This window comes from Falco rusticolus, chromosome 5, assembly GCF_015220075.1.
Source record: "Falco rusticolus isolate bFalRus1 chromosome 5, bFalRus1.pri, whole genome shotgun sequence".
Lineage (NCBI taxonomy): Eukaryota > Metazoa > Chordata > Aves > Falconiformes > Falconidae > Falco > Falco rusticolus.
This window is the reverse complement of record NC_051191.1, coordinates 91,045,138-91,067,988: the sequence shown is the minus strand read 5'-3', so window position 1 is coordinate 91,067,988 and position 22,851 is coordinate 91,045,138. Positions and strand designations below refer to the sequence as shown.

At 48.5% G+C, this 22,851-nt stretch overlaps 2 protein-coding genes across 4 annotated transcripts; both read left to right on the top strand.

Annotated features, from left to right (window-relative positions):
- Positions 1 to 29: 29 nt before the first annotated feature.
- MIX23 (mitochondrial matrix import factor 23) lies at positions 30 to 9,030 on the top strand. The gene is made up of 5 exons (XM_037388965.1): positions 30 to 187; positions 845 to 970; positions 1,494 to 1,640; positions 5,240 to 5,299; positions 8,738 to 9,030. Exons 1-5 carry the CDS (start codon positions 137 to 139, stop codon positions 8,786 to 8,788), a joined length of 435 nt encoding a protein of 144 aa, XP_037244862.1. The 5' UTR covers positions 30 to 136; the 3' UTR covers positions 8,789 to 9,030.
- A 103-nt stretch (positions 9,031 to 9,133) lies between these two features.
- Positions 9,134 to 22,276, top strand: LOC119148590 (cystatin-A-like). 3 transcript variants are annotated; one of them, XM_037388968.1, is made up of 4 exons: positions 9,134 to 11,010; positions 14,858 to 14,958; positions 19,632 to 19,733; positions 22,033 to 22,276. In XM_037388968.1, exons 2-4 carry the CDS (start codon positions 14,893 to 14,895, stop codon positions 22,159 to 22,161), a joined length of 297 nt encoding a protein of 98 aa, XP_037244865.1. In that variant the 5' UTR covers positions 9,134 to 11,010; positions 14,858 to 14,892; the 3' UTR covers positions 22,162 to 22,276. The 3 variants fall into 3 exon arrangements, with proteins under 3 accessions (XP_037244865.1, XP_037244864.1, XP_037244866.1); XM_037388967.1 differs by having other exon boundaries at positions 14,777 to 14,958; XM_037388969.1 differs by lacking the exon at positions 9,134 to 11,010 and adding an exon at positions 11,023 to 14,593 and having other exon boundaries at positions 14,777 to 14,958.
- Positions 22,277 to 22,851: the final 575 nt, after the last annotated feature.

Genomic DNA, 22,851 nt, shown 5'->3' with positions numbered 1-22,851 from the left:
GCGGAGGCGCGCGAGGAGCAGGAGGCTCCGCCAGGGGGCGCCCCGCGCAGGGCCCGCCTCGCCCCGCCCACCGCCGGCGCGTCATCCCCCCCGCCTCACCGGATTGGCCGCCGCCGTGGCCCTCGGCCTTTCCAATATGGCGGCGCCCAGCGGAGCGGCGAGCTGCGAGGACTTCGCCGAGTTCCAGGTAACACGCGTGGGGGGGGGGGCGGCCGGGGGAGGGGGGGGGGCGCGCGCGCGTTCCCGCCTCCCTTCGGCGCCGTGCGCGCTCCCGCCGTCTCCTGGCAGCGAGGGAGCGCGCCCCGCGGGGGGCGGCGGGGTCACCCCTCCCGCGGCGGTCGGAGTGAGGCGGCGGGGCCGGGCCTCCCCTCCCCCCCCCCCCCCCCCGGGCCGGGCTGGTGGCGGAGCCGGGGCTGCCCCCACCCCGGGTCGGGGGCTCCGCGGGCGCCTTCCCGCGGGCGGGTCGGGCGTGAGGCGCCAGGCGCGCCCCGGCTCTGAGCAGGGCCCGGGCGGGCGGCGGTAACCGGGCTGTGCCCTAAGCTCGGTGCCCCCCAGAAACCGGGGTTCGCCGGTTTGGTGCCGTTCGGCCCCGCTGCCGCCTGGAGCGGGGAGGGGGGACACGGGGCCCCAGGCAGGCCGGGGGGCTCCCTGCCTCCGGCCGTGGCTCTGAGGGAGCTACAGGGTTTCCCGCACACACCTGTGGAAATTGTTTGATACGGTTTTTTGCTCTGTGTAAGCCATCCACTCAGTTTTATATTAAAAAAATCAATCGTGTAAATTTTGTCGTTGTAGTAGGCTTTTCTCAGAGGTAAAGCAATTCTTTTCTTTTTCTTTTGTAATGCAGGAGTTGCTCAGGGTGATGAGGACAATCGATGACAGAATCGTCCACGAGTTAAACACTACGATTCCCACAGCGTCCTTTGCGGGGAAGGTGGATGCCGGCCAGACGTGTAAGGAGCTGTACCAGTCTGTGAGTGTGCACTCCTTCTGCTCACTTCCCAGGGCTCTGTCCCCTGCCGTGGCCGGGAAAACACCCTCAGTTTCTAAGGGAAGCGCTGCCTTGGTGTATTGTGCTTTTCGTATCTGTGACTGCTCTGCTCAACTTCTCTGCGCACCCGAACCTCACACATGCAACAGCTGCTTCAGTTTAAAACCACGCAGGGAACTTGTTTCTCCTGCAGTCCCGATCCGCTGAGGTGCGCTTCAGGCTGCAGTGGATGGTGTTGGTCCAGTCCGCTGCTTTCTTTTAGAAATGGGTGCTATCACACTTCTTGCACTACTTTACAAGACTCCTGCTCGTGTATCTTTGACTTTTGATCAAGTGGGTAGCTGCTACTCAAAGCGGCATTGGTTCCCACATGGGGAGGTTATAGAGTCAGAGGGTTTTCTATAGGCACAGCAATACCTTGACTTTAGAAGGTCTCTCTTTTAACTTGAAGCTTGGAGGGTTTTATTCTCTGCTGAGTTGTGACTTTCTTTCTCACCCTGCTCAGCTGACAGATGCTCACACCAGCAGAGAGAGAATCATCAAAAACTGCATCGCTCAGACTTCCAGCGTAGTGAAAACTCTCAGAGAAGAGAGGGAAAAGGCCCAGGATGATGCAGCATTATTAAAGCAACTCAGGAAAGAACAGACAAAGGTGAGTGGTGGAGCTTTTTAGAGATTACTTAGAGAGGAAGAAGAGGGTATCTTTCCCAAATGGAAAGACCAGTGTGGTGGAGAGAACCTGGAGCAGATCCTGACTCGGGCAGTGTTTTCCAAGATTCTTGTTGGCTTTGTTTGTGAGCAACATTTCCCCTAGCCCTCAAGACAGGGCTGCTGTTATGCTGCAAGTGGGGCGTTTTCTGAGAACCTGCTACACAAATGCCGTAGAAAAACAGCTGTGCTTCCCCATGGTGGACTCTAACCTTCACTGCCTGGTGCCACTTGTCGTACAACCTACCTGGGGCTTGCTTAGTCCTTTCAAAACGCCTGATGGTTCGTTTTTCCTTTTTGAGATCTTGTAAAACTAGTCTGTCTGCAAATGGCAAGCATGGGTGCCAAGATGCAGACACCAGAAGGTAATGAAATACGGCTTTTGTATATGTCTTGGGCACCACACAGTTACGCAGTCTTAAAGCTGTCCTTTTTCATCGTCGCCCTGAGAAGCATCGATCTTACTTGGTGCATTAATTGCAGTTCCTGTCCTCTGTGAGGAGCTGCCAGGCAACCTTGAATTCCACTTACTCAACTTTTTTTGTTCAGTATTTCTTAGATCAATTTTTGAGTAGCTTATGATGGATTGCATAAGGAACTCTAATGTGCAAACACCCTCTTAACCTTCTGGCCTCTGGCTGGACGGTGTACTTCACCGGAGCTGAACAGAGGTGATCAAGGGGAGTATCAGAAGTGGAGACGGGAACCCTGCTGGAGGTCTTGCCCCCATTCCAGATCCCCCTTTGCAGGGGAAAGGATGCTGCACCTGTAGCTGTAGAGTGTTTAACTGTTCTATTGGCACCTGTAGCTCTAGAGTGTTTAACTGTTCCATTGGTTCTGTTCCAGACCTGCTCTGTATGACATATGTTCACGTTTTTTTTCCACGCCATATGCTTGCAGCACATAGCAAATAAGCAAATAAGACTGTTTGCTTATTGCTTTTTTTGCATACGCTGGCTAGGCGTGTCTGTTCTGTTCAGCAGTTTAGTGAGCCTTCCTCTATTGAGGACTGTCTTAGCCAGTGTTTCTAAACCGGTGCCTTTGAATTTCCAATGTAACGGTGAGTTCTTATAACAGCCAGACATCCCACCATCATATATGTGTGCGTATATATCTATGGTCCTGTACCCTGGGTGCGACTTTCCCTGCTGCAGTACTGTAAGACTTGGAGAGATGGGTCTTGAAACTTTGCTTTTGCGGTGCTAAATTACCCCAAAATCCACTTAACCGCTGTACTTCCAAGAGGAGCCTGTTGTAGCCCCTGTTTCAAAGAGCAGCTGGATGTTGATGCAGTTGTAGTAAAAGCTCCCTGAGGGCTGGTCTGAACTTGGGCATCTGATTTTTCCCAGGCACTGAACTGTTTGTTCATGTGCTCCTCAGAGTAGTACTCTGGTGAGCTCAGATTTGAAGAATCAGGTGGCAGGTGAGTGGTTTTATTCTTAAAGCCTCACTTACAGAACTGCTAACAAGCACCCATATTAGTTTGAAAAACTAGAACGATAGTTTAGTATTTTCTACAGGTTTTGTTTGCAGAGCCAATTCTTTAAACCGTTTAGTTACTGAGCCCAAAACCTGTCATTGAAACTGAAACCACTGGTAGGATTGCAATGATGTCTAATAATTGGAGGCGATTTCAAGTATTAAAAGCAATCCATGATTTGATCCGTGATATGGAAACATCCCAGAAACCTCTTGATGAGATGATCTCAAATTTGCAGTTGGACTTCATGAGGCGTAGTCCCCCCACCTCTGTTTTTCTGTTGTTCTTCATGAGAGCTGTGTTTTTCCGACAGCTCAAATAAGCTATCTTGACAGAAGGCACCCCACACTTAAGATGGTGCATTTTGAATGTATATTCACTTGGTTGCAATACAGATCTGTTTTCTTATTTCTCTTTCATCCTGCTAATGTTACAAATTGGAGGACTTTATCCAAAAATATTACTTCTGGGTCATCGAATAAGAAAACTTAGTGTCAGTCTAGCAGCCAATTCTTTTAATCCACTTAATACAATAATCAAATGATGTTTTAATTTAATTTGTTATCGTCTTAGTTTACTCGAATGAAGTGTCATAAAATATCCAACCAAATAAATTTTGGAAATCCAGAACATACAGCATAGTGGTTTATCAAGGAAATTAGTAAGGCTTGTTAAAGTGTCAGAGTATGTTTTAAAAACAACAGCAGCCCCCCCTGAATAGCCGTGTTGGCTGACACTATTGCTGTTCAGGTCTGCAACTCGAAGGAAAAGGCTAAAATAGTGGTTTTGCTTAGGCTTGGCGGCAGAGGCAATTTCTGTGACAATCCAGATAATTGTACAGCTGTTCACATCCTCCAGCAGGAAGAACCTTTCTCTGAACTACTAAAGATCTTCTGAGTGGTTATTTTTTAGAGACTAATCCTGGTCATCTAGTCACTCTGTGGATGCCGGATTGTTATTTCTAACAGTTTGGAGTCCTATTGAGTAGGTAAAAGTCCATTCCAACAACTGTAGTAGCTCTGTGTGTCTGAACATCTTGCCTGGAAGGTTTTTGATGGGATTGCCGTCTTGGTTTGCATCTGTTCACCAACTCTTGAATCGGAACCATGTATTTAAAATGGATAATCTCTTGTCCCTAGTCTGTTGCGTTGAAGGCTCCCAACAAAAATACATCCTAAATGTAGGCTGAAGTGGCAGGTGGTTCTTACATCCCCTACTATTGCTTCAGGGCTTTGTGGGTCAAATTACCCAGGTCACTTGAAGGCAGCTGTCACATCTGCCCCTTTTGTTCCTTATTAGGTGCAAACCAAAGAGATTCTTACATTTCTTATGGGTGGAGTGAGTGCTCAAGGACCTGTGTGTTGGGGTAGTTCTTGCAAGAGCTTTTGCATCTGTGTGAACCTGATTTGTCCTGCTGTGGTCACATAATGTATGAACTGGCTCAGATAGCACGAACGTACATGATCTATTCTTGTAGACCCTTTTTTGGTCGGTGCACAGAGTAGGTGATAAAGGAAGCGGAGGGGATCTCCTTATGATCTTAATTCTAAATCCAGAATCTGAGATGTGTGTTCAGTCCTAGCTTTGCTGCCAGCTCCCTATATGGCTCTACCAATGCACCTGTGGAAGAATGATGAGTCCAGGCTGCCGAGCTAATTCCAGCACTGGCATTCCCTGTGCTGAGTGCTTGAATTAGCTATAGTTGGTTTTGCCTGTGAAGCCGCTAATGTTAACCAGTTAATGACTGGCAGGTCTTGGTGGGCAGTATTTAAGAAGGGAGCACTAGTGATCAGGAGCTGCTTCTGCCAGGTTTGTGTTCGGGTCGGCCGTCTCCGTGCCCTTGCAGACTTCAGTCTGCCCGAGTGTTGGCTGAATGGAAGGGCCAGGCTTTCGGGATGATTACATACCAGCCCTTCAGTTCACACCATGGGAGGGGACGTGCGCCTGGTGTTGGGATCATGATCTAGAAAGTTGCAATGGTAGTAAGTACTGAAGGTGCAGGGAGGCCTGTTTGACAGGAGGCCTGTTTGACAATAACCTCTTTTATCTGTTACTTTCTGCAGTTGAAATTGATGCAGTCGGAGCTGAATGTTGAAGAAGTGGTAAACGACAGAAGCTGGAAGGTACTCAGTCATTTAAAATGGTGATGATGTTCTGTCCCAACAGACGGTCATGCACTGGAGGCGTGAGACTGGTGCCTTATGAGGCAGGTTGATTAGAAATAGGTGGGGGCAGTGCTGCGGGAAATGTTTCGGGTCAATCATTTTCCCATTCTGGATGCACAATCGCACTGCACAGGAAAGGAAAGCATCGGATTTAGAGGGGAGGAAGGGCAGTGTAGTATTCCCTGTGTAGATCCCTTTCTCCACCTTGCCCAGTGGCTAAGGAATTTGTAGATGTTTCCATGGTGGCCTGTCTGAAAAGCTTTGCTGGGCCTCTAACAATGTGAGAGGGATGAGTCTGTCAGATTTGGCTGTTTGGTGCTGTTCACGCTTCCGAGCTGGGCCGGGGAGGGTGGGTGTAGAAGTTGAACCTTTTCCTGGTGGAGCTTGCAGGCCCAGAGGGATGCTCCCTGGTGCAAAGGGTGGGCTGGCTGCGGCTCTTCCGTGTCTACAGAGGGGGCAGGTCACCCTCTGGACTGATGGCCTCAGACCTGATCTTGTTATGATGGGATCTTAACACGGAGCTTAAATTCTGAGGTGGCTGTATTCCGTCACTGCAGCGCCTCACGTCTGGCATCCTTTGCTGCTTTGATGTAGCCTTTCAGAGCTTTCAGCACTGTACAGAGAACCTCCTTCCCTCTCTAAAAGCAAAAGGATTTTTGCAAACAGCTGGTACTAGCTGCAGCTCCCTCCTTAATCCCTGCCTCAGGATTTTAGTCCCCTGGATAGCATCAGTGTGAAGGCAGTACAGCTGTAAGTCTTGGGTGTTCTTCAGTAGCCCAGTGCAGGCTTGTCAGGCGAGCGTTCACGTGCCTCTCCACAAGTGCTTTGCCACCAGTACTACCTCTGTGCTGTCTGGAAGAGCGAATGATGCGCTTAAGCGTATTTGATGTTAAACGAGCTCAGATATGACTAAACAATGCCACAGCCTTAACAACGTGCTGCAGATCACCAGGGGCAAGTATTTTATGGTGGCTCTGCTACAGGGGGAGAATCCTCACCCCCATCTTCCTAAGCCCAGGCTTGGCACCAAATTTAGCGCTAATGCCAGCGATTTCCTGTAGCTGCATTAAGCTTTTGTTAGTAAGAGAAATTGTCTGATTTTTCCTGAAGATGGAGAGTTTATAAATAGTGAGGTATGCCTGGTGCAGGGATATTTTAGCCAGCTAGTGGTTGAAGAGAAAAGTATTCTGGGTTTTAGCTCCAGCTCTGCTACTGTTGCCCTCTGAATATAGGCATAAATGTCATTTAGCTGTCTGTGAAAATATGTCACTGAAAGAATTAGAACCACTCACAGCTGCAGACCGAATGCAGTTCATTCCATGAAGTGGTTATTGGTTTGCAGGTGAGGACCTCCACTCTTTTTGTACTGTTGCAGACTTCTAGTTGGAAAGCACACTTGGGTATTTACAGCAGCCCTAACCAACTGAAAGCTGATGGGAAAAATCTGAGTAGGGAACAGTTATTTGCAAACATTTGCTCTGGATAGCTGTAGTGGTAGTGGCATACAGAGAGGTGCTGCTTTATGTGCTGTGGAATTTTGTTTGGCTGATACCGAACAAGGAATTGACTTCCAAACCAAGACACTTGCGTTAGTCTCTGTACAGCACCTCCACACTGGAATTTATGGTTGGGGTGTTTATATTAATATGTAAAAGACAGCAAAATCAAACTTCTGCATAGTAACATGAATGTTAGTTTCTCAGGCACTGTTTTTCCTGTCTGAAAAAATGAGAATAAGTGGCCTGAGTAACACACTGAGGTCTGTGGGTCGATGATCCTAGAAGCAGGAGGCAGCGTTAGTGAGACTGCAGCATTGATCTCCCTTCCATAGGCTGCAGAGTTACTGTTAAAGATGCTTTAAAAGTTTGCATGATAGCAAGCTGGCATGTTACTTGATGCAAGAGACCTTTACAGCATTTTATTGTATTGTATTTCTGCATTACCCCTTCAGACATATATGCCCTTACAATGTCTTTGACAGGCAAGGGACAAAAATGGTGCAGTTTGCTTAATCTTACAATGCTTTTGAATGGGAACTCTTTGTGGCTTTTAATTTCTGCGGTTTCTTTCTGTCACTTACCTGATCGCAGACCTCTACATACTCAACTCGACTCTTCCAGAGTTGTCTATTACATGTGGTAATGTAGTGGGACAGGCTGGCTGTACCCGTGGAAGAAACTGTATCACAACTTTTATTTTCTGTAACATGAAGCAGTTTCTAATATGTGTCTGTTTCTTAAAGCAAATGAAATTTGAAAATAAGTGGAAAGTTACTCAGAAATTGTTAAGAATTAATGCTAAAACTAATGCAAGCACTAAAGTTCACTTTTGCTGAAGTTGCCCTAAGTTCTGAACTCTGAATGAGGACATCAGCTGTAGAAGTAGAGGATTCTAGGAACACATGGTTTAAAATAATGTATTTACATAAAAGTGATGCATAACTTCCCAGAATTACAGGACCACTCACTTTGCATGTGGAGGCAATGGGAGAGTTCACAAAACTTGATGTCCTGACCATCACATGGACCTGAAAATCCCCGGACAGCTTGGCAAAACGTGCTCCTGCATGAGTGCTGGTGGGGGAACCACTAACCACCAGTGCCTCTGCTCAGTGCTAGGTGGTGCTCGTGCCACTTCTCAGGACGTGCGCTGGACAAATAACCAATCGTTCATAAAGAGCACCTGTAACTTTAGTGTGAGCCTATGCGTTGTGCTTTTGTTTCAGACTGCCTTATTTTAAATAGTCACATTTATTGGCCCTCCTCGGGGTAAGCGGTCTGCGTCACTAAATAAACTTGATCTTCAGTCTCCAGTTCTGTGTGCTAGATTTTACCCGGACAAGATTCCAGAGGCGAGTGAGGCCAGAGCAGAGTGCCCTTTGCGTAGGAGTGCTGGCAGCACCGGCACCTGCGGTCACGTAGCAAGGTGTGGACGTGGCTTCCAAGAGCCCTTGCACCTCTTCTTAGCTGTCATGACAATCTAAAATGCGTTTGCTTAGGAAAGAGAAGAATATGGTGTCCAAATTTGAATGCCAGAGTGAACAAAACAGAACGCAGCTGGTCAGGAGCCTTCCATAATTTCCCTCCCTCTTTGGGGGGGAAAAATTTTTAAAAAAATCAGCGTCCTTGATGATAACAGACTACCAGGATTATGAACCAGCCTTATCTGAGGGAGAACGCTTAGTGCTGCACAGTTCCCCAGCGTCAGGCTGCAAACTGTGGATTCACTAAAGCCAGGAGAGAAGGTGAAAGGAGACAGGTGCCTTGGTAAGTACCATGTACTGGTACAGCAGGGCTGGGCAGCTTGAGAAAGTGCTTGTCTGAACTAGCTTTGGAGTTCTGCTCATCTCCTGGATGAGGCCTGATTCGCTTTTGCTGTTCTTTTTTGGTGTCTCAGGTATTTAATGAGCGTTGCCGAATTCACTACAAGCCTCCGAAGAGTCAATGACGTGGGGTATTTTCCATCAAGATGGTCCATAACCATGAGAGCCAAACTGCAAAGAGACCTTGGGTGAGCTGTGTTGGGACCCTCCAGAACCAGTAGAACCCAGTCTTGTTTTGTTTTGGACCTACTTAGCTGAAATCTCAAGGTTGAAATGATTCTCCTGTAATTAAGAGAAAACAACTCATCTTTTGTACAAAAATGTGAACAAATGAGTTTTATAGTATTAAAATAATTTTGAAATGGAATGCGAAACTGGCATATTTCTTGAACTTCTACAGCTTCCTCAGTCCTAGAGAGGAAGAAACAGTAAAAGTCGGCTCTGAGCAGGGAGGACAGGGCTTTCCCTGAACTTCTGCTTGCTAAACTGTCAGGGAACACGGTGTGTTTGTGCAAGTAGTCTACTAAAATCTGAACAGGAGTAAAAATTGCATAGGTTCAGCATTCCTGAAAGTAAGAAGCTGCCAGCGTTGTTCTGAACTGCGCAACACGAGCAGCGCTGGCTCCGAGCTGGCCATGGAGAGGGTTCGCCGTTGCTCCTGCAGCACTGATGGGCAGCGCCTGGTGCACGCTGTCCTTCCGGCTGCATTGCCAGGGTCTGGATTTTTTCTTTAATAGGGCACATGTTGTTGACTAAAACCACTTTGGGTTGGAGATGATGACATGTCTCACTGGGGAATGAGTTAATGATCTGGTGACCCTATTTTGTCCCTCCTCCTGAACCTTTCAAATTAATTCTAGAGGTGAATTGCATTTGAATGGAGAAAATAGCAGTGCACAGCTGGCCTATTGATTCTGGCCATAGAGTTGTATTTAGAGAGCTTTAACGCAGTAACACAGCATTTAAAAGTGACTAAGTGCAAAGAAAGCAGAATTGCTGTCATTATACCTTCAATTTTTACTGACTCTAACTGGCTGATGGTCAAATGACAAGGTCCGCTTGGTTGCCAGCTGGTTTTATTACTTAGTGCTAAGTCTTTAAGAACCATTGAACTTGAACGGAGCCTTAAAACGACAGGCCCCATCTTGTAAACACTTTTGAATTCTGTAAGAGCACTGAAACGGCTTTACACTCCCACATCCCTAAAAGCTGTGCATGTGTGTGGGTGGGAATCGGTGGAGGAGTGCATCTGTGGTACTGAAAGCTGGCAGAAACCTGGGCAGAGGCATCTGGTTCATAGCTCTTTGTCCAGCAGAGACTCAGACTACTTGGTGGCCTTTATTTTTAGGAAGCAAAGTCATTTAGCCTCAATTTTCTTTGAGAACAAGGCAGACATAAAAATTTTAAGTCTTTAAGGATATAGATCGTGATGTTCAAACTTAATTTTTTCCCAAGGTATTGCAGCTATTCAAAGCAGAACTTTACTCCATTTGGAGTGTTTGTGCCTCTCTTATTCTTACTGTTTTTCTGCAACTTTGAAAGCAGAAAACATGTTTGTTCTTCAGCTGCTAAATCCTTATCATTTATCCTCCCAGTGGAAATCAAGTACTGTTTAGAACCGTGGGCTGAATTGCCAGTAACCTAATTTCCACTGGAGGTGGTCCACTAATGAGATGTTAACAGTTAGCTTTGATTTCAAAGTTGGTACTCTACTGCTGACTTCTAGTATAGGTGCCTAAAATATTTGTTCTTTCCAGGGCTTGGGTCTACCACTGCAGGGACAATTTCTCCTTTTAAGCCAGTTGTCTGATAGAAACTTCTGCCAGCGTGTATCGAGTTGGCATCAATACTCTTGAAATTTGCTTGTATTGTATTTCTGTAGATTGTAATGAGAATTAATTACTGTCCTCCTCTACCCGTCCAGATGTTTACTCAGCTGTTGTGGGAAAACTTCACTTAAGCAGATGCTGTGAAAAATGACCTGTGCAATGGATGTGATACATACGCAGATTAATTTTTTTTTTTCAGTAGCCCAGCTTAGCGTTTGTTATGAGAAAACTACTATGAGAAAACCCTAACATAGCACTATTTTTCATTTGAATATAAGGCCAAACAAGTAGATCTATACAAACCTGAATATGAAAAACTTCTGACACCATAAGAAGACTTCTGAGTCCCAAACATCGCTTCTCCAGGGGTTGGCAGCCTGTTCACAGAGGGCTGCGCTGAGGTGAAGTACACTGCTCAGTTTGCTCTGAGCACAGAGGGATCTCTCTTACAGTACGTGGCGAATCCCATGGATCAGAGGCTGTTTGAATCTTGCTTTTGACCTTAGTGGAAGATGAAGGTGAGTAACTGGAATTGCATGCCATGCTTTGGGGCACGGGGAAGGAGGAACCGGCTTGTCTATTTTTGGGGTGCTTCAGCTCTGCCTGTGAAGTGGGGTGTTTTGTGACGGTGTGCCAACGGCGTTGGTGCGAGCTGTGGGCCATGCTAAGCAAAGGCAGGTAAAGTCTCGGTGTCTAGTGCCCCCCGTCCATTCTAGGATCGTGCTTAGTCTGTGGTTGAATCCTGCTTCAACTTCACCATTAAGGTAGTTGCAAAATTAACGGGCTGCTTGATGTATGTGAATCAAATAACGGATGGCACTAATACCGGGATTTCATCCCTTTCCTGGTTCTAACTTATTTCTGCAAGTAGAGGCACTTGAACGAAAAGCACAACTGATGCCCCTGCCCGGAGTCTAGATCTCCTGCAGGTGGCTTGTCTCTGCTGGTCCTTTCCCAGCGCCTGGAACTGGTGAGTGTAGGTGGGCAGGTCCTGCTTGCTTGGGAAGGCCTTCCAGCCACGCGCTCCCTGTTTCCGTCTGGGACACACAGAGGTGTGTTTTTTCTGGCACTCAGTGCTGTTGTCTCCTGCAGCCTGTAGGCATGAAGACTGATGAAATAGGCGATTACCGAAGTTTTTTAAGGATAGAATTTCATTGCCCTGAAGCAGGCAGAGGAGCAGAGGCTCTATACTGGTACCATAGGCTCAGCGTAGGCAGGGCTATGACACTTTGCTCAGGTTTGAAGTCAGGGTGGGTAGCAGGAGGGGAAACCTTTTTTTGCAGATGAGCAATGTTGAAAGTCAAGGCTGTTGTCGCTGTGATGATGACAAACAGATCTTCAGTGTGTAGATGGAGGGCTCCTTTCCTTTAGCAGCTCCTGAAGTGGTGCAGACCATGTGTCATTTCAGCCAGTCACAATTGCATGTCTTGTCGCTTCTTGTCACTGTGAAACCAGACGACTGACCTGCTGACTTAGCCTTCTCAATCATTTCTACAGAGCTTCGTTTCTGGTTTAAATAACCTGGGGCTTAGTGGTTTTGTTTGGGTTTTTTGGTTTTGTTTTTTTGCTTGTATGCTTTGTTTTGTTACTGTACTGGTGGTTTTGTTGACTGTGGCTTCTGCTTATAATTGCTTATACGGGACCAGAGAGTACTGGCCTGCAAGCTCTGAAGATTTGTTTCTTTGTTATTGGAATGGAACACAGTGCCAGATGTTACTCAGCTTTAACACCACAGAGATCACTAGTGCTGAGCTCGCAGCAGAGCGCCGCCGGGTTACCAGCAGGACAGCTGGGTGAGGAGAAGCTGCCATCCGTGTGGATGGTGAGCGCAGGCTGCGTGGTGGCTAATGCCAAGCACATCTCAGATGCCAAAGTGGAGACAACTCACTGGCTTGTCAGTGTTGTGCAAGAGATGGAGTAGGGCCGGCTGTGCTTTTCAAGGCGGTGTTCCAAATGCCGTTCCGTTACATCCAAAGCCCAATGGAGAAGGGTGTGGGTGGGGATAGGCCGTTGCTGCTGGTTGTCCGTGATGCTGGTCTGTGAAACGTCAGGGTTCAGTGACTCCATGCACCGCGTGTGCAGGATGAGTGCTGCATCCCAAGGTGAGACAGTCACTGGGCTTTGGGACAGCCGTAGCGTGCTCATGGAAAGAAAACAGACTGATCTGGCTGCATATACTTTAGCATCAGCTTGCTAACAATTAGTGTCAATTTTCCTCCGTTCTGCACAGCTTTGTGCATTCTGGAAATAAAAAGAGTTCTTATGCTTCGAATGAACAGCTAGCAAACCCAGAAATACGCACTCCAACGTATGATTTTTGTACAACTTTTAACACCTCTAGTTTCACACTGAGAGTTTTCCTGAGATTATAAATTACCCCTCCTAGTCTTTGTGCTTGGTGTATTTCTTACTAATGGGAATTGAGAGTTCTCCAGGAGGGTAGTGCTGCCCTGGGGATCTTAATGTGTCCCAGGGGAGTTTGGGAGATCTGCATCCTGGTGAGTGCAGAGGTTTATAAAGTGTCCTGGTTTAGCACTGGTGCTGCGCGGTTGTTGGGTGCACTCCATGGCTGCTGGCCCCAGTAAGGTGAGCTGGCTCTTCCAGTTAGCCAGCTCACCTGTCCTGCTGTGTGAGTAAGATGAGCGGTAGCAACGTGGTGGAAGATGATCAGCGTTTGAGTGAATCAGTAGGGTCTTGAGCAAAAGAAGGAGTTTGAGCTCATCAGTTTGAACCGTCATTAGGTCCGTAAACTGGGCTGTGAAGTGATTGGAGTGGTAAATTTGGAGAATGTGGCAGAATTCTAGTTTTAACACCTCCCACTCCCTCCATTCCCAAGAGCTGGGAACATTTTTCTCTCTGTTCAGAAAGATGTTGTCTCAGGACACGTGGTTTTCCCCAGATCCCTTTCATCCACCCCCATAACACTGCTGCTCATGTTTGAGGAGTTCTGCAACACCTTTATCATTAACATGCTCTTATCTTGATCTATATTGAGTTTAGGGCCCCAACAGCTCAGTTTCTCAATCTTGGGTCCTTTGTACCAAGAACAGGCCTTGAAGTTAGATACGAAGGACTTGTTTGCTGTCTGTTGCATCTCTTGTCATTTGTGAGGAGGGTCAGCAGGACACCAATAAGTCTGCCACGCAGCCACCATTGCTGTGGCCAGGAACACGCTTGTTTCTAGCAAATTCCCTAATGCTGATTCCAGCAGAAATGTCCATTGCCTGTGTGCATTTCACCCACCCCCGTGTGTCCGCCCCAAAGGACTGAAAATTGTCTGGTCTGCTGCTGCTTCTCTGGTCCTAGCGCTGGAACACCGCTTCTCCCGTTTGCTGGAGATGGGGGGCAGGAGTAGCAAAGGGGAGAAAGTTCTTCTGTAGCCTTGGTGTTAGTCCTCCCCTGCCAGGCAGGGCTGCCGGGCGGGTGCTGGCCTCTCCTCAGCTGGTGGCATGTGTTTTGAGCTTTGGACATTCATGTACGGTCATGAGGATGACTATGTCATGTGTCTGTGACCATAACCGCAGAATAAATACTTCTGAGTGTGTATTTTGCATGTTACATATTTCAGCAGAGTGTAAAATAGAAGCACCTTGCCATTAAAACAGCTATTGTGCGTGCACGTGTACTGTAGTGAGCGGGGCTGTACTGGGTCTCCAGGAGAGTGGCAGTGGTTTCCATCAGCATGTGAGCGGGAGCATGTGCCGTTGTGACGATTGCCTTGGTGCAACAACAGGTTTGATGGGGAAGAAGCAGAAATCACGTATTTGCAGTGCTTGCCTGAACCTTGGATTTATGTTTTTCACCTTCTGGTTCAGGTGTTTACCTTGGCACCTTTCTGGTCAGGCAGAGGGGATCAAGTCGCCGCAAGTGAAATGCGGTCTGGTCCTGTTCCCCGCTTGGGAGGGTGCTGAGGCGATACAATCTCGAGTTGAATGGGACCTGCACTGAGGAGATGACTGCACGCTTGCTGCTGATCTCAGATGGTGTTGGGAAATGCTGGGTGTGACTTTGATCCATTTCCTGAGTGCACTGCCGAGTCATCTGCACAGGGGTGGAAAAGCAAGAGGTTCTGGTTGCAGCCCAAACCAACTGTCTTAAGATGTGGGTGGCTGGGGGCTGTTGTTTGTTTTTCTAATTGATGTGGAGACTATATACATTTAAGATTTTTAAAGTGCTTTTTATGTTTAGTATTAATAGTATCGGTGCTTTACATTGCTTTTTCCCGCTGTGTTCCCCATGTGCTGCCTTTTCCAGTTCAGTGATGGTAGGCTCCATATGTTACAGGTCATATGATTCCATGACATGTGTGTGTATATATACGAGGTGCCTGGTGACTCGGCTCACACTGTGCTGTTCCCTCCTCAGGACCACCCATCACTTCAGAGACGTTACCTGCCACTATGATGCCCGGGGGCTTATCTGAGGCCAAGCCTGCTACTCCAGAAGTCCAGCATATTGTCAACCAGGTGAGTCGTGACCTGGCTGAAGCCTCTGTGCAACGGCTGGCTCCTGAGGCCGTGCAAAGGCTGGGAGGCCAGCTGGATGCCGAACCAGTGTTTAAGTGGAAGAAGCTAGTGCTGGGAACGGGAATCCCCTTGGCTGCCAGTATTTTCTCAGCACCGCGCAGGCAGTGTGCTGGCAGGACCGCGGCAACCCCCTTCCCTTGTCTCCTCCTTGTCCCTAGCCAGGCGTAGTGCTGCCTGCCCTTGGTAACGTTCATGTGTGGTGCAAAGGCCACCGCGCTCATGGCAGCGCCGAGGGCGCTTGTTTGAAATTAAAGGTGGGAGGACGATGGCACCTGGTAGGATTAATTTCTCACTGAAGGACATGGATAGACAAGCCATGTGGAAACATGCACCAAGGAAAGATAGATGGGGGGCAGGGCTGTGGACGAATGGCTTGTTCTCTGCTGGCATCTATCTAGAGTCCCTGCTGGGATGCAGGGTGAGCCGGTGGGGCACGCTGCGCTCAGCACAAGGCGTGCGGGGGTGGGGGGCTGTGGCGCTGGCTACAGGCAGTGGTCCTGTCCTGGAAGCAGCTGTGTGGGCGCCCTGTACATCCTCTAATGCTCTGCAGTGCAGCAGCTCTTCAAAGATTATAAAGCGCATCCTGAGGCACGGGAGGGGGGCAGCATGGCGTGGGAAGGCTTCTTTTGTGTCTTCCAGTCCCCTTCACCCCCCCAGGTCCCCTTCACCCCCCACCCCCCCCCCAGTCCTGAAAGATAAGCTCTTCCCCCTTTGACAACTGCACAGAGTGTAATTTCTGCCTGCCTTGAGGAAACGGAACCAGGCGGTGGTGGGGCTGAACGCGTTGGCCAACGCTGCTGCAGGGCTCCTGGCTCCCTCCTTTGCTGTGCGCAGAGGACGGGGTCCGGGGCGGCAGCGTTCCACACCTCCTGCGATCCTGCAGGCACAGACCAGGCAGTGATGGAACGAGGCGAAGGTGAGCGGGGCTGCGCGTGTCGAGGGGCAGAGCAGCCAGGAGGCGCCTGTAAATGGGCTGCGTGATGTCAGGGTCCAGAGCTCTGACCAGGTTCTTTCAGATATTCCACACGTGGAGGGTGTCGTGTTTAATATCCGATTTACTTATTTGAAGATATTTGATGTTACATGAGGCTTCTGATTTAGCAGTGTTACAGGTACCCTGGTAACACAGTACAGGTGTAAGTTACTCTTGGCACAGTGTAGCAATTGCAAGATGTCGTTCGGTGACACCACCACCGTGATCTCTGTTCCTGGTCTCTGATACACCGGCTGTCACGATGCTGGCATCCTCCGTCACCAGGAAGGAGGGTGTGGGCTGAAGCCAGTTCAAGACTGCTGTTCCCTTCAAAATTCTTTTGTTCATTGTTTAGTTTTTATACTCCGTGTTGGGCAGAGCCACAACCTGCAGGCCTGGCTAACTCAGGGAGGCGTTCACATTCTTTTAATGAACTTGGGGAGTTACGCCACCAGTTGATCCACTCGACTGATATAGCTGTTTATCTAAAGCAAACACCCTGCAGTCCCCTTTGTGTTGAGATCAAGTCAGCTTCTTCGCACAGGCTGTGTTAGTCACACCCGGCGTTCATTTCTGAGTGCCCTGGGCATGTCGCCCTTGCCCAGCTGCTCCCAGCCTGCTCCCATGTGGGGCTGCGCTGGTCACAGCTGGTGCTGCCAGGGTTGGGCCTGCGTTCGGGGCGGGGTTGGGGTATGTGGTAACAGGTTAGTCAAAAGGGAAACGCAGAACAGACAGAGAAGGGTCATCTGGAATTGTTCAGGGACGTGAATTACTCTGGGGCAGCATCACTGTCCTCCTGTGCTGGCCCAAGCAGCTGAAGGAGCAGCGCTTGCAGAGATCAGGTTTCCCTTGCAGCGATGGAGGGAAGACCCTCGGTGGGACCTGGGGGACCTTCATGGATTTGCAGTTGTTTCCTCACGTGTAAGATGGGGAGGGCAATGTCTGGTGGGAGCTGGGGGCTGCAAAATGTGGCTAACGAGTCTGTGAAATTCCTTAAGGCCCTCTGAACACGGCAAGGCCAGCCAAGTGCCGAGCGATGTTTTTAGTGCTGGACTGGGCTGGGGGTGATCGGAAGCTCCTGCCCTGTCGCAGTGTGTAGGAGAGATGAAACCACAGAGCTCAACGTCAGCGAGCAAGTGTGTGCTTGAAAAAGTGAACGCTGGCGTCAGGCTGTGTTAATGCTGACAAAGCACAGGGCAGAGATGGAATCTGAAATGTGATGTACAGATTTTGTTTGATTCCAGAAGAGGACTGATCTTAATTTTGGTGTTCTTGCATTCTCAGTAACTTCAGGAAAATGAAAACAAATTATTTTTTGCTCTTTATTTTCTTTATTTGAAATTTTTGCCTTGTGCTGAGAGCAGGAGAGAGAACTCTTCCTGCTTCTTTCCCCCTGCCGAGGCTTTGGTGTTGTTCCGTAAGGAAAATACTGTCACGGAGATACACCTTCTGCTGGGGCAGTGCTGCTGGGGCTCCAGCCAGGCAGCAGCGTCACCGGTTCCTGATGCAGTTCCGTGGGATTTCACGCTGTGCTAAGCAGAGAAGCAATTCCTGTGTGTTGGGTGAAGTTGTGACAAACATCTGCTGACCTTGGGATGCCCATGGTCTATCTGCTCTTGACATTACATAATTATTTACTTAACACCTGTGTCTCGTCATCCTTAGTGAGCTGGGGAATGTGATTTATTCAGTCTCCTTGTTTTACAGCTGCTGCCTAAAACTGAGGAACGTTTTGGGTTTAAGGAGCTGTTAGATAAGAGTTTAGGAATGTTGTATTTTTCCGACTGAGGATTAAGGAGCTCTCTGCCTGTGACTTCACTGGGGGCTCTGCCTATAAATAACGAATGGGGGACACAGCGGTCAGAAGTTGGGAGCTGAGATCGTAGAACTGGAGAGAGCTGGCTCTGTTTTGTTTTGTCCTGAGAGGGGGATAATACGTACTGAAAGTTGCTACTTAGGGGCGTCCCGGGAGCCCCCCAACCCAGCCAGCGGGAAGAGGGTTGGGAGCTGAAGCTTCCCTGGTTTGCTGGAGTTAGCAGCTCCTGACCTGGAAGTACCGCTGTCAGCTCCCGGGGATAGAAACCCTGTGGACGGTGCTTGGAAGAAGAGCAGAGTAAGAGACTGAAGACCCTGAACATGGTGGTAATTTCTGACTGGGAAGGAAATAGTTGATGTGTATGTTCCCAGGGTGCTTTCTGGGACCTGCCTGCTGGGAAGGAATGCTGCAGGAGTGGCAGCCAGCTGTAGGTGGATGCGCTGAGAAAGGTAATTAATTCCGTGCATTTCCGCAAAACAGGCGGGTGGTGAGAAGCGCTGAGGTGCTGAGCCCGTCCCGGGGGCTGCGAATGGCACCGCATCCTCTGCCGGGCTGCGGGAACGCGTCAGGCCATCGGCGTGGGCAGTGTGTGCGGGGGAGAGGCCACTGGCGCCTGCCGATCGGTTGGGCTTTCTAGATGACAGAAATAAGTTTTCAGGTTACATTTGCGGCAGTTGCCTTTCTGTAGGGAACTTGTGTCATCATATGCCACCGACTGTAGTAAAACAATCCCTGGTACGTGAGGTGTGATGCCTCGGACCCGGCCAGACCCGCGCCGCTCTGGGGCTGCTCCCTTGCTGTCCCCCTGCCCTCGCAGCCTGGCGGGTACAGGGACTGCGCCGCTGTAACTGGTGCCGAACTTAAAACTTGCCCTACGCTTTGTGGTTTTCAGGAAAAATCATTACGCTTTTTATTATAAAATATATATGTGAAAAATGTGTAGATGTCTGTATTGGGCATATTTTGTGATTCACAAGGCTTAAACTGGGTACGGTGCATAAACAGCCCAGCCCGAGCGGTGAGGGTGAATGCTGTCAGCGCAGAGCACTGTTGCTTCTGGAGCTACATCCCCTCCAGTGGCCGGGCGGTGAGGCAGGGAGGATGTTCGAGCAGGTCTGGCGTTGATTTCTGGCTCACAGCCTAAAGGTCGTACTTGCACTTTGGGAGATGGAAGTACGTAGTTTAGCCCTGGACCATTGTTAACTGCCGGAGCTGTTTGTAGTTACACAGTTCTAGATGTTTAAGAACGTATTGACTTTGAATTGCAGCTTTAGCTGCAGGGCTTCCACCAGCACTGGAATACCTTTCAGGAACTACTTGATCGGGTGGTCGTCTCGGTAACTTAAAAATAACCGGTTTATTGCAAGACCTTAGAAACACTAAACAAGTCGAGTGCAGCTCTGAAGCTGTGAAGCACACAGGGGTCTGCAGCCTTCGGGGCGGACTGGCATGGGCATGGGGGCTCCCGGCGAGGGGCTGTCTGCCCGCTGACGTGGGGTGCACCCTGCTGGGCTCGGTACCTGGCTGCTTTGGTAAAGAATTAAAAGGGCAGCAGGTAGCAGTTTCCCTGTACTGAGCAGGAAACAGTTTAGCTGCACAGCTTTTGGGAAATCAACTAGGAAGTCTGGTTCTAACAGGATGTAAAAGAAGGCTGGAGGCATTAGGAAAGAGGGCTGGAGGGCTGGGTGTAAACTGAATTACTTTGGGGGTTCTGGGTTTATTGCATGGAGGGTGTGTGTTTGAAAGGATGAAAATTGGAGTGGTACATGTGAAAGAAAAGCCTAAATATGAACCTGCCAACCATTTTTCCCTTTGTTTTTACAGGTGAAGCTGCAATTTGAAAGCAGGGTGAACAGAACATGTGGCATCTTTAAAGCCATAGTGTATAAGACTCAGGTGGTTGCTGGAATAAACTACTTCATTAAGGTTTGTATATATTACCGGAGTAACTTAAGCTTTGTAGTTAAACAATACAGGTGACTTGCATAGTGGCTTATAGCAAGACAGAGAAGCAAATGTAGTAGAAAACCATCTGATGTTACTAAGCATTAGGGACTGTCTCCAGATGCTTATAAAATTCCTGTTTGGTGCTCCTGTAGAACAGGAATATAAAAACCTTTCAAACATGTACTGTGCTTCTTCAGATGTGAGTGATAAGTTTCTCAGGATCATCTCACTCAAAGACTACAGATTGCCTTATCAGCTCATATTATTTAAATTAGTCATAACTCTGCTCTGCTGTTGCCTTTCAAGGCAAAGTAGCTTTCCTGTTGCACCAGTGTCCTCCAGCTGTGTTTATGATGATGAATTTGAAGTCAGCCTGAGGATCTGATGGAGTCGGAGTGAATGTTTTAATGTAATGCAAGTACTCTGCTGTCCAGTTTTGCTTGCGAGCATGTGTGTTCCTGTTTTGGTTCTGCGTCACGTGCTGCAGAGGTACAGCCTGCCTGCTCGTTCTTTATTTTCAAAACCCCCTTTCTGTTGTGGAGGAAGAATGGGTAATGCTTAATTTGGAGCCCTTTGATAGCACCATTCATCCTCTACCAGAAAACCTTACCCACGGGTCTGAGCTGCTTTCTGTGAAATAACGTGTAAGAAATTGCTGGGCAGTTTTTGCACCTGTAGGGCAGAAGGTGTTGCTCGGGGGCAGGCTCGCTTTCTGGACTACAGCAAACGCTGCGTGACTGCTGTATCTTAACCCTGTGTGCGTGCAGACGTGCCTGGTAGGGTATGTCCCTTGACAAGGGTTAGAATCTTTTTAGTAAATAAATTGGCAGGTAGGCTTTGGGGGTAGGAATGCTGCAGAGAGACATGACGAGCATTTGCTTCCCTTATATAGTTGGTCCCAGGAAGGACAGGCACTGCCAAACCTTTCCCAGGTCCTTCTTTAAAGTAACTCCCAACAGTTGTATCTGCTCTGTGGGCGCTGGGGGTACTGCCAGGCTGCCTGTTACACGGCTCGTCTGAGTCTTATGTGGAGGATGCTTATCCTTCCCTGGCTCCCGGGAGATGTGCTTTCACTTTGTGGACAAGTACTGAGTAACAAAGATAACAATTTACAGGCAGGCTGCAGTAAAGCCAGAAGTCATGCCCAGTTGCATTTCTTCCCTTAGTGCCATCTTACGGGCGACCTAGGCAATGTGAAGTACCCGCCTGCTCTCCATGCTAAGCCTCCTGGCCAAACTACTCAGAAATGAAGACTGACATGTTACTGAACTTGGAAGAAATCAGTTTATAGCACTGAAAATGGATGAGCTGTCTCTTCTTTCCCAGTCTTGCAAGTGACAGGAAACCGTTACTCAATTTACCACTAACTGGAATGAGCTCTGTCACAAGACTCATTCTTTTATATTTTTGCATTGTCCACATCACTAATATTTTGCCAACAGACTTACAACTGAGATGTAATCCAGCCCAGTAAATAAACACATGCTGTGTTGCAGCCACCAGAAAGTATGGAACAACTATTAGAGCCTGAGGCATTGACCTTCCTGTTAATACCATATACCTCCCAAGTGGGAGTTTAGGACCTGTTGTGTGCTGCTCTGTACATACAAAATTATGCAAAAATTATGCAACTTTGTAGCAAGCGGTGGAAGGACTTTCTGGAGTGGAAGGTGAGTTTATTTTTAAAAGTACTTAATTCAGGTGCTCACGCTTACTTCCACAAGCACCAACGTGTGGCAGGTTATCTGTTCAGGCACTGACGTGGCCAGTAATTCTGCAGACACGGGATCCTGGCTTGCCGGTTGCCATCGCTTCGTAGCCCTGGGTGCCGGTTTTGGACAGGCCTTTCTGTACCTTCCGGGAGCTGACAGCCTCCACATCTTGCCCTGCTCCAGCATCATTAAGATTTACTCTGTCTCTTGTCTCCTACCCTGAGTGTCCCAAGCAGCTGTGAGCGGCCGTGCTGGGAGCTCGCGGACTGAAATAGGACACTGTCAAAGCCTGTCTCCTGTGGTGCCTTCTGGTGCTTCCACACCCAGGCAGTCCTACTCCTTTTTCATTCACATGAATGAATGGTTTTTATTACAGTTTTCTACAGGTGCAGACAGTCTCTGCCACCAGTTACTATCCAGGCTTGGGTTAAGAGCTGTTGAAGTAAAAAACGGAGATACAGCTAAAATTAAAACTGCTGAGCAAAGATACTTCTCGGAGTATGTAAACAGCATCCTTTTGTTTGAGCCTGCTTTCAACCTTACTTTCCCACTGTTCTGGTTCCTAGGTCCAAGTTTCTGACAACGAGTATGTCCACTTAAGGGTGTTCCAGAGCCTTCCTCACGAGAACAAAGGTCCCAGCCTTGTCAGTTTTCAGACTGGCAAAACCAGAGATGACCCTCTGACCTACTTCTGAGAGACAATGAGGAACAGTGCCTCGCTTCACTTCTGCAAGTAGCAGAGAGATTCTGCCTATGTCAGTAAATGCATGAAAATAAACTAGTTTTGAAGGCTATTTGTTACCTGCTGCATGTCACGTCTAGGTCTCCTGCCTAGCTAAAGCTATCATCACCAGCGTCCTCTCAGAGTGTAGCACTTGAAGGTAACACTCAGCTTTTCGAACTATGAAAACACTTCAGGGTGGGGAGTTACCTGCACCTAAAAAGGCCCTGCGTCTGCAAAACCCACTTTATCCAAGGGAAAACGAGTGCCAAAATAAGCCAGACTTGCACTCTCCCTTTATTCCGTATTGGAGGGGTGTGTGTGGGGACTCTGGGCTGATATGAGGCTAAAAAGGAACACACACCCCCAACAATCATGACGTGACGTAGACAGAACATGCTCCTTCTACGCAATGCCAGTTACACACTCGTACAGAGCACACCTGTGACAAAGAGCCCAGTAACATGCACGTGGGTGCACCCTGCCCTCTGCTCCCAGAGCTGCTCATCATTTCTTCAGTCTGTGGCCAAGGACATGCAGCAGTGTCATCCAGAAGTGGGCTGTTTCCCCCCACTGCAGAGGGCAGCAACCCCTGTCCAATTCCCAAATTAATTACACAAAGCAAACACCAAAACTTCCAAGCTTGGCTACAACAGTTTCTGAG

Coding starts and splice junctions, on each gene's coding strand:
- MIX23 (XM_037388965.1), top strand. CDS start 137: ATGGCGGCGCCCAGCGGAGCGGCGAGCTGCGAGGACTTCGCCGAGTTC. Junction 971..1,493: donor GTAAGGAGCTGTACCAGTCT/GTGAGTGTGCAC, acceptor CACCCTGCTCAG/CTGACAGATGCTCACACCAG. Junction 5,300..8,737: donor TAAACGACAGAAGCTGGAAG/GTACTCAGTCAT, acceptor TTGGTGTCTCAG/GTATTTAATGAGCGTTGCCG.
- LOC119148590 (XM_037388968.1), top strand. CDS start 14,893: ATGATGCCCGGGGGCTTATCTGAGGCCAAGCCTGCTACTCCAGAAGTC. Junction 14,959..19,631: donor TCCAGCATATTGTCAACCAG/GTGAGTCGTGAC, acceptor TTGTTTTTACAG/GTGAAGCTGCAATTTGAAAG. Junction 19,734..22,032: donor GAATAAACTACTTCATTAAG/GTTTGTATATAT, acceptor TCTGGTTCCTAG/GTCCAAGTTTCTGACAACGA.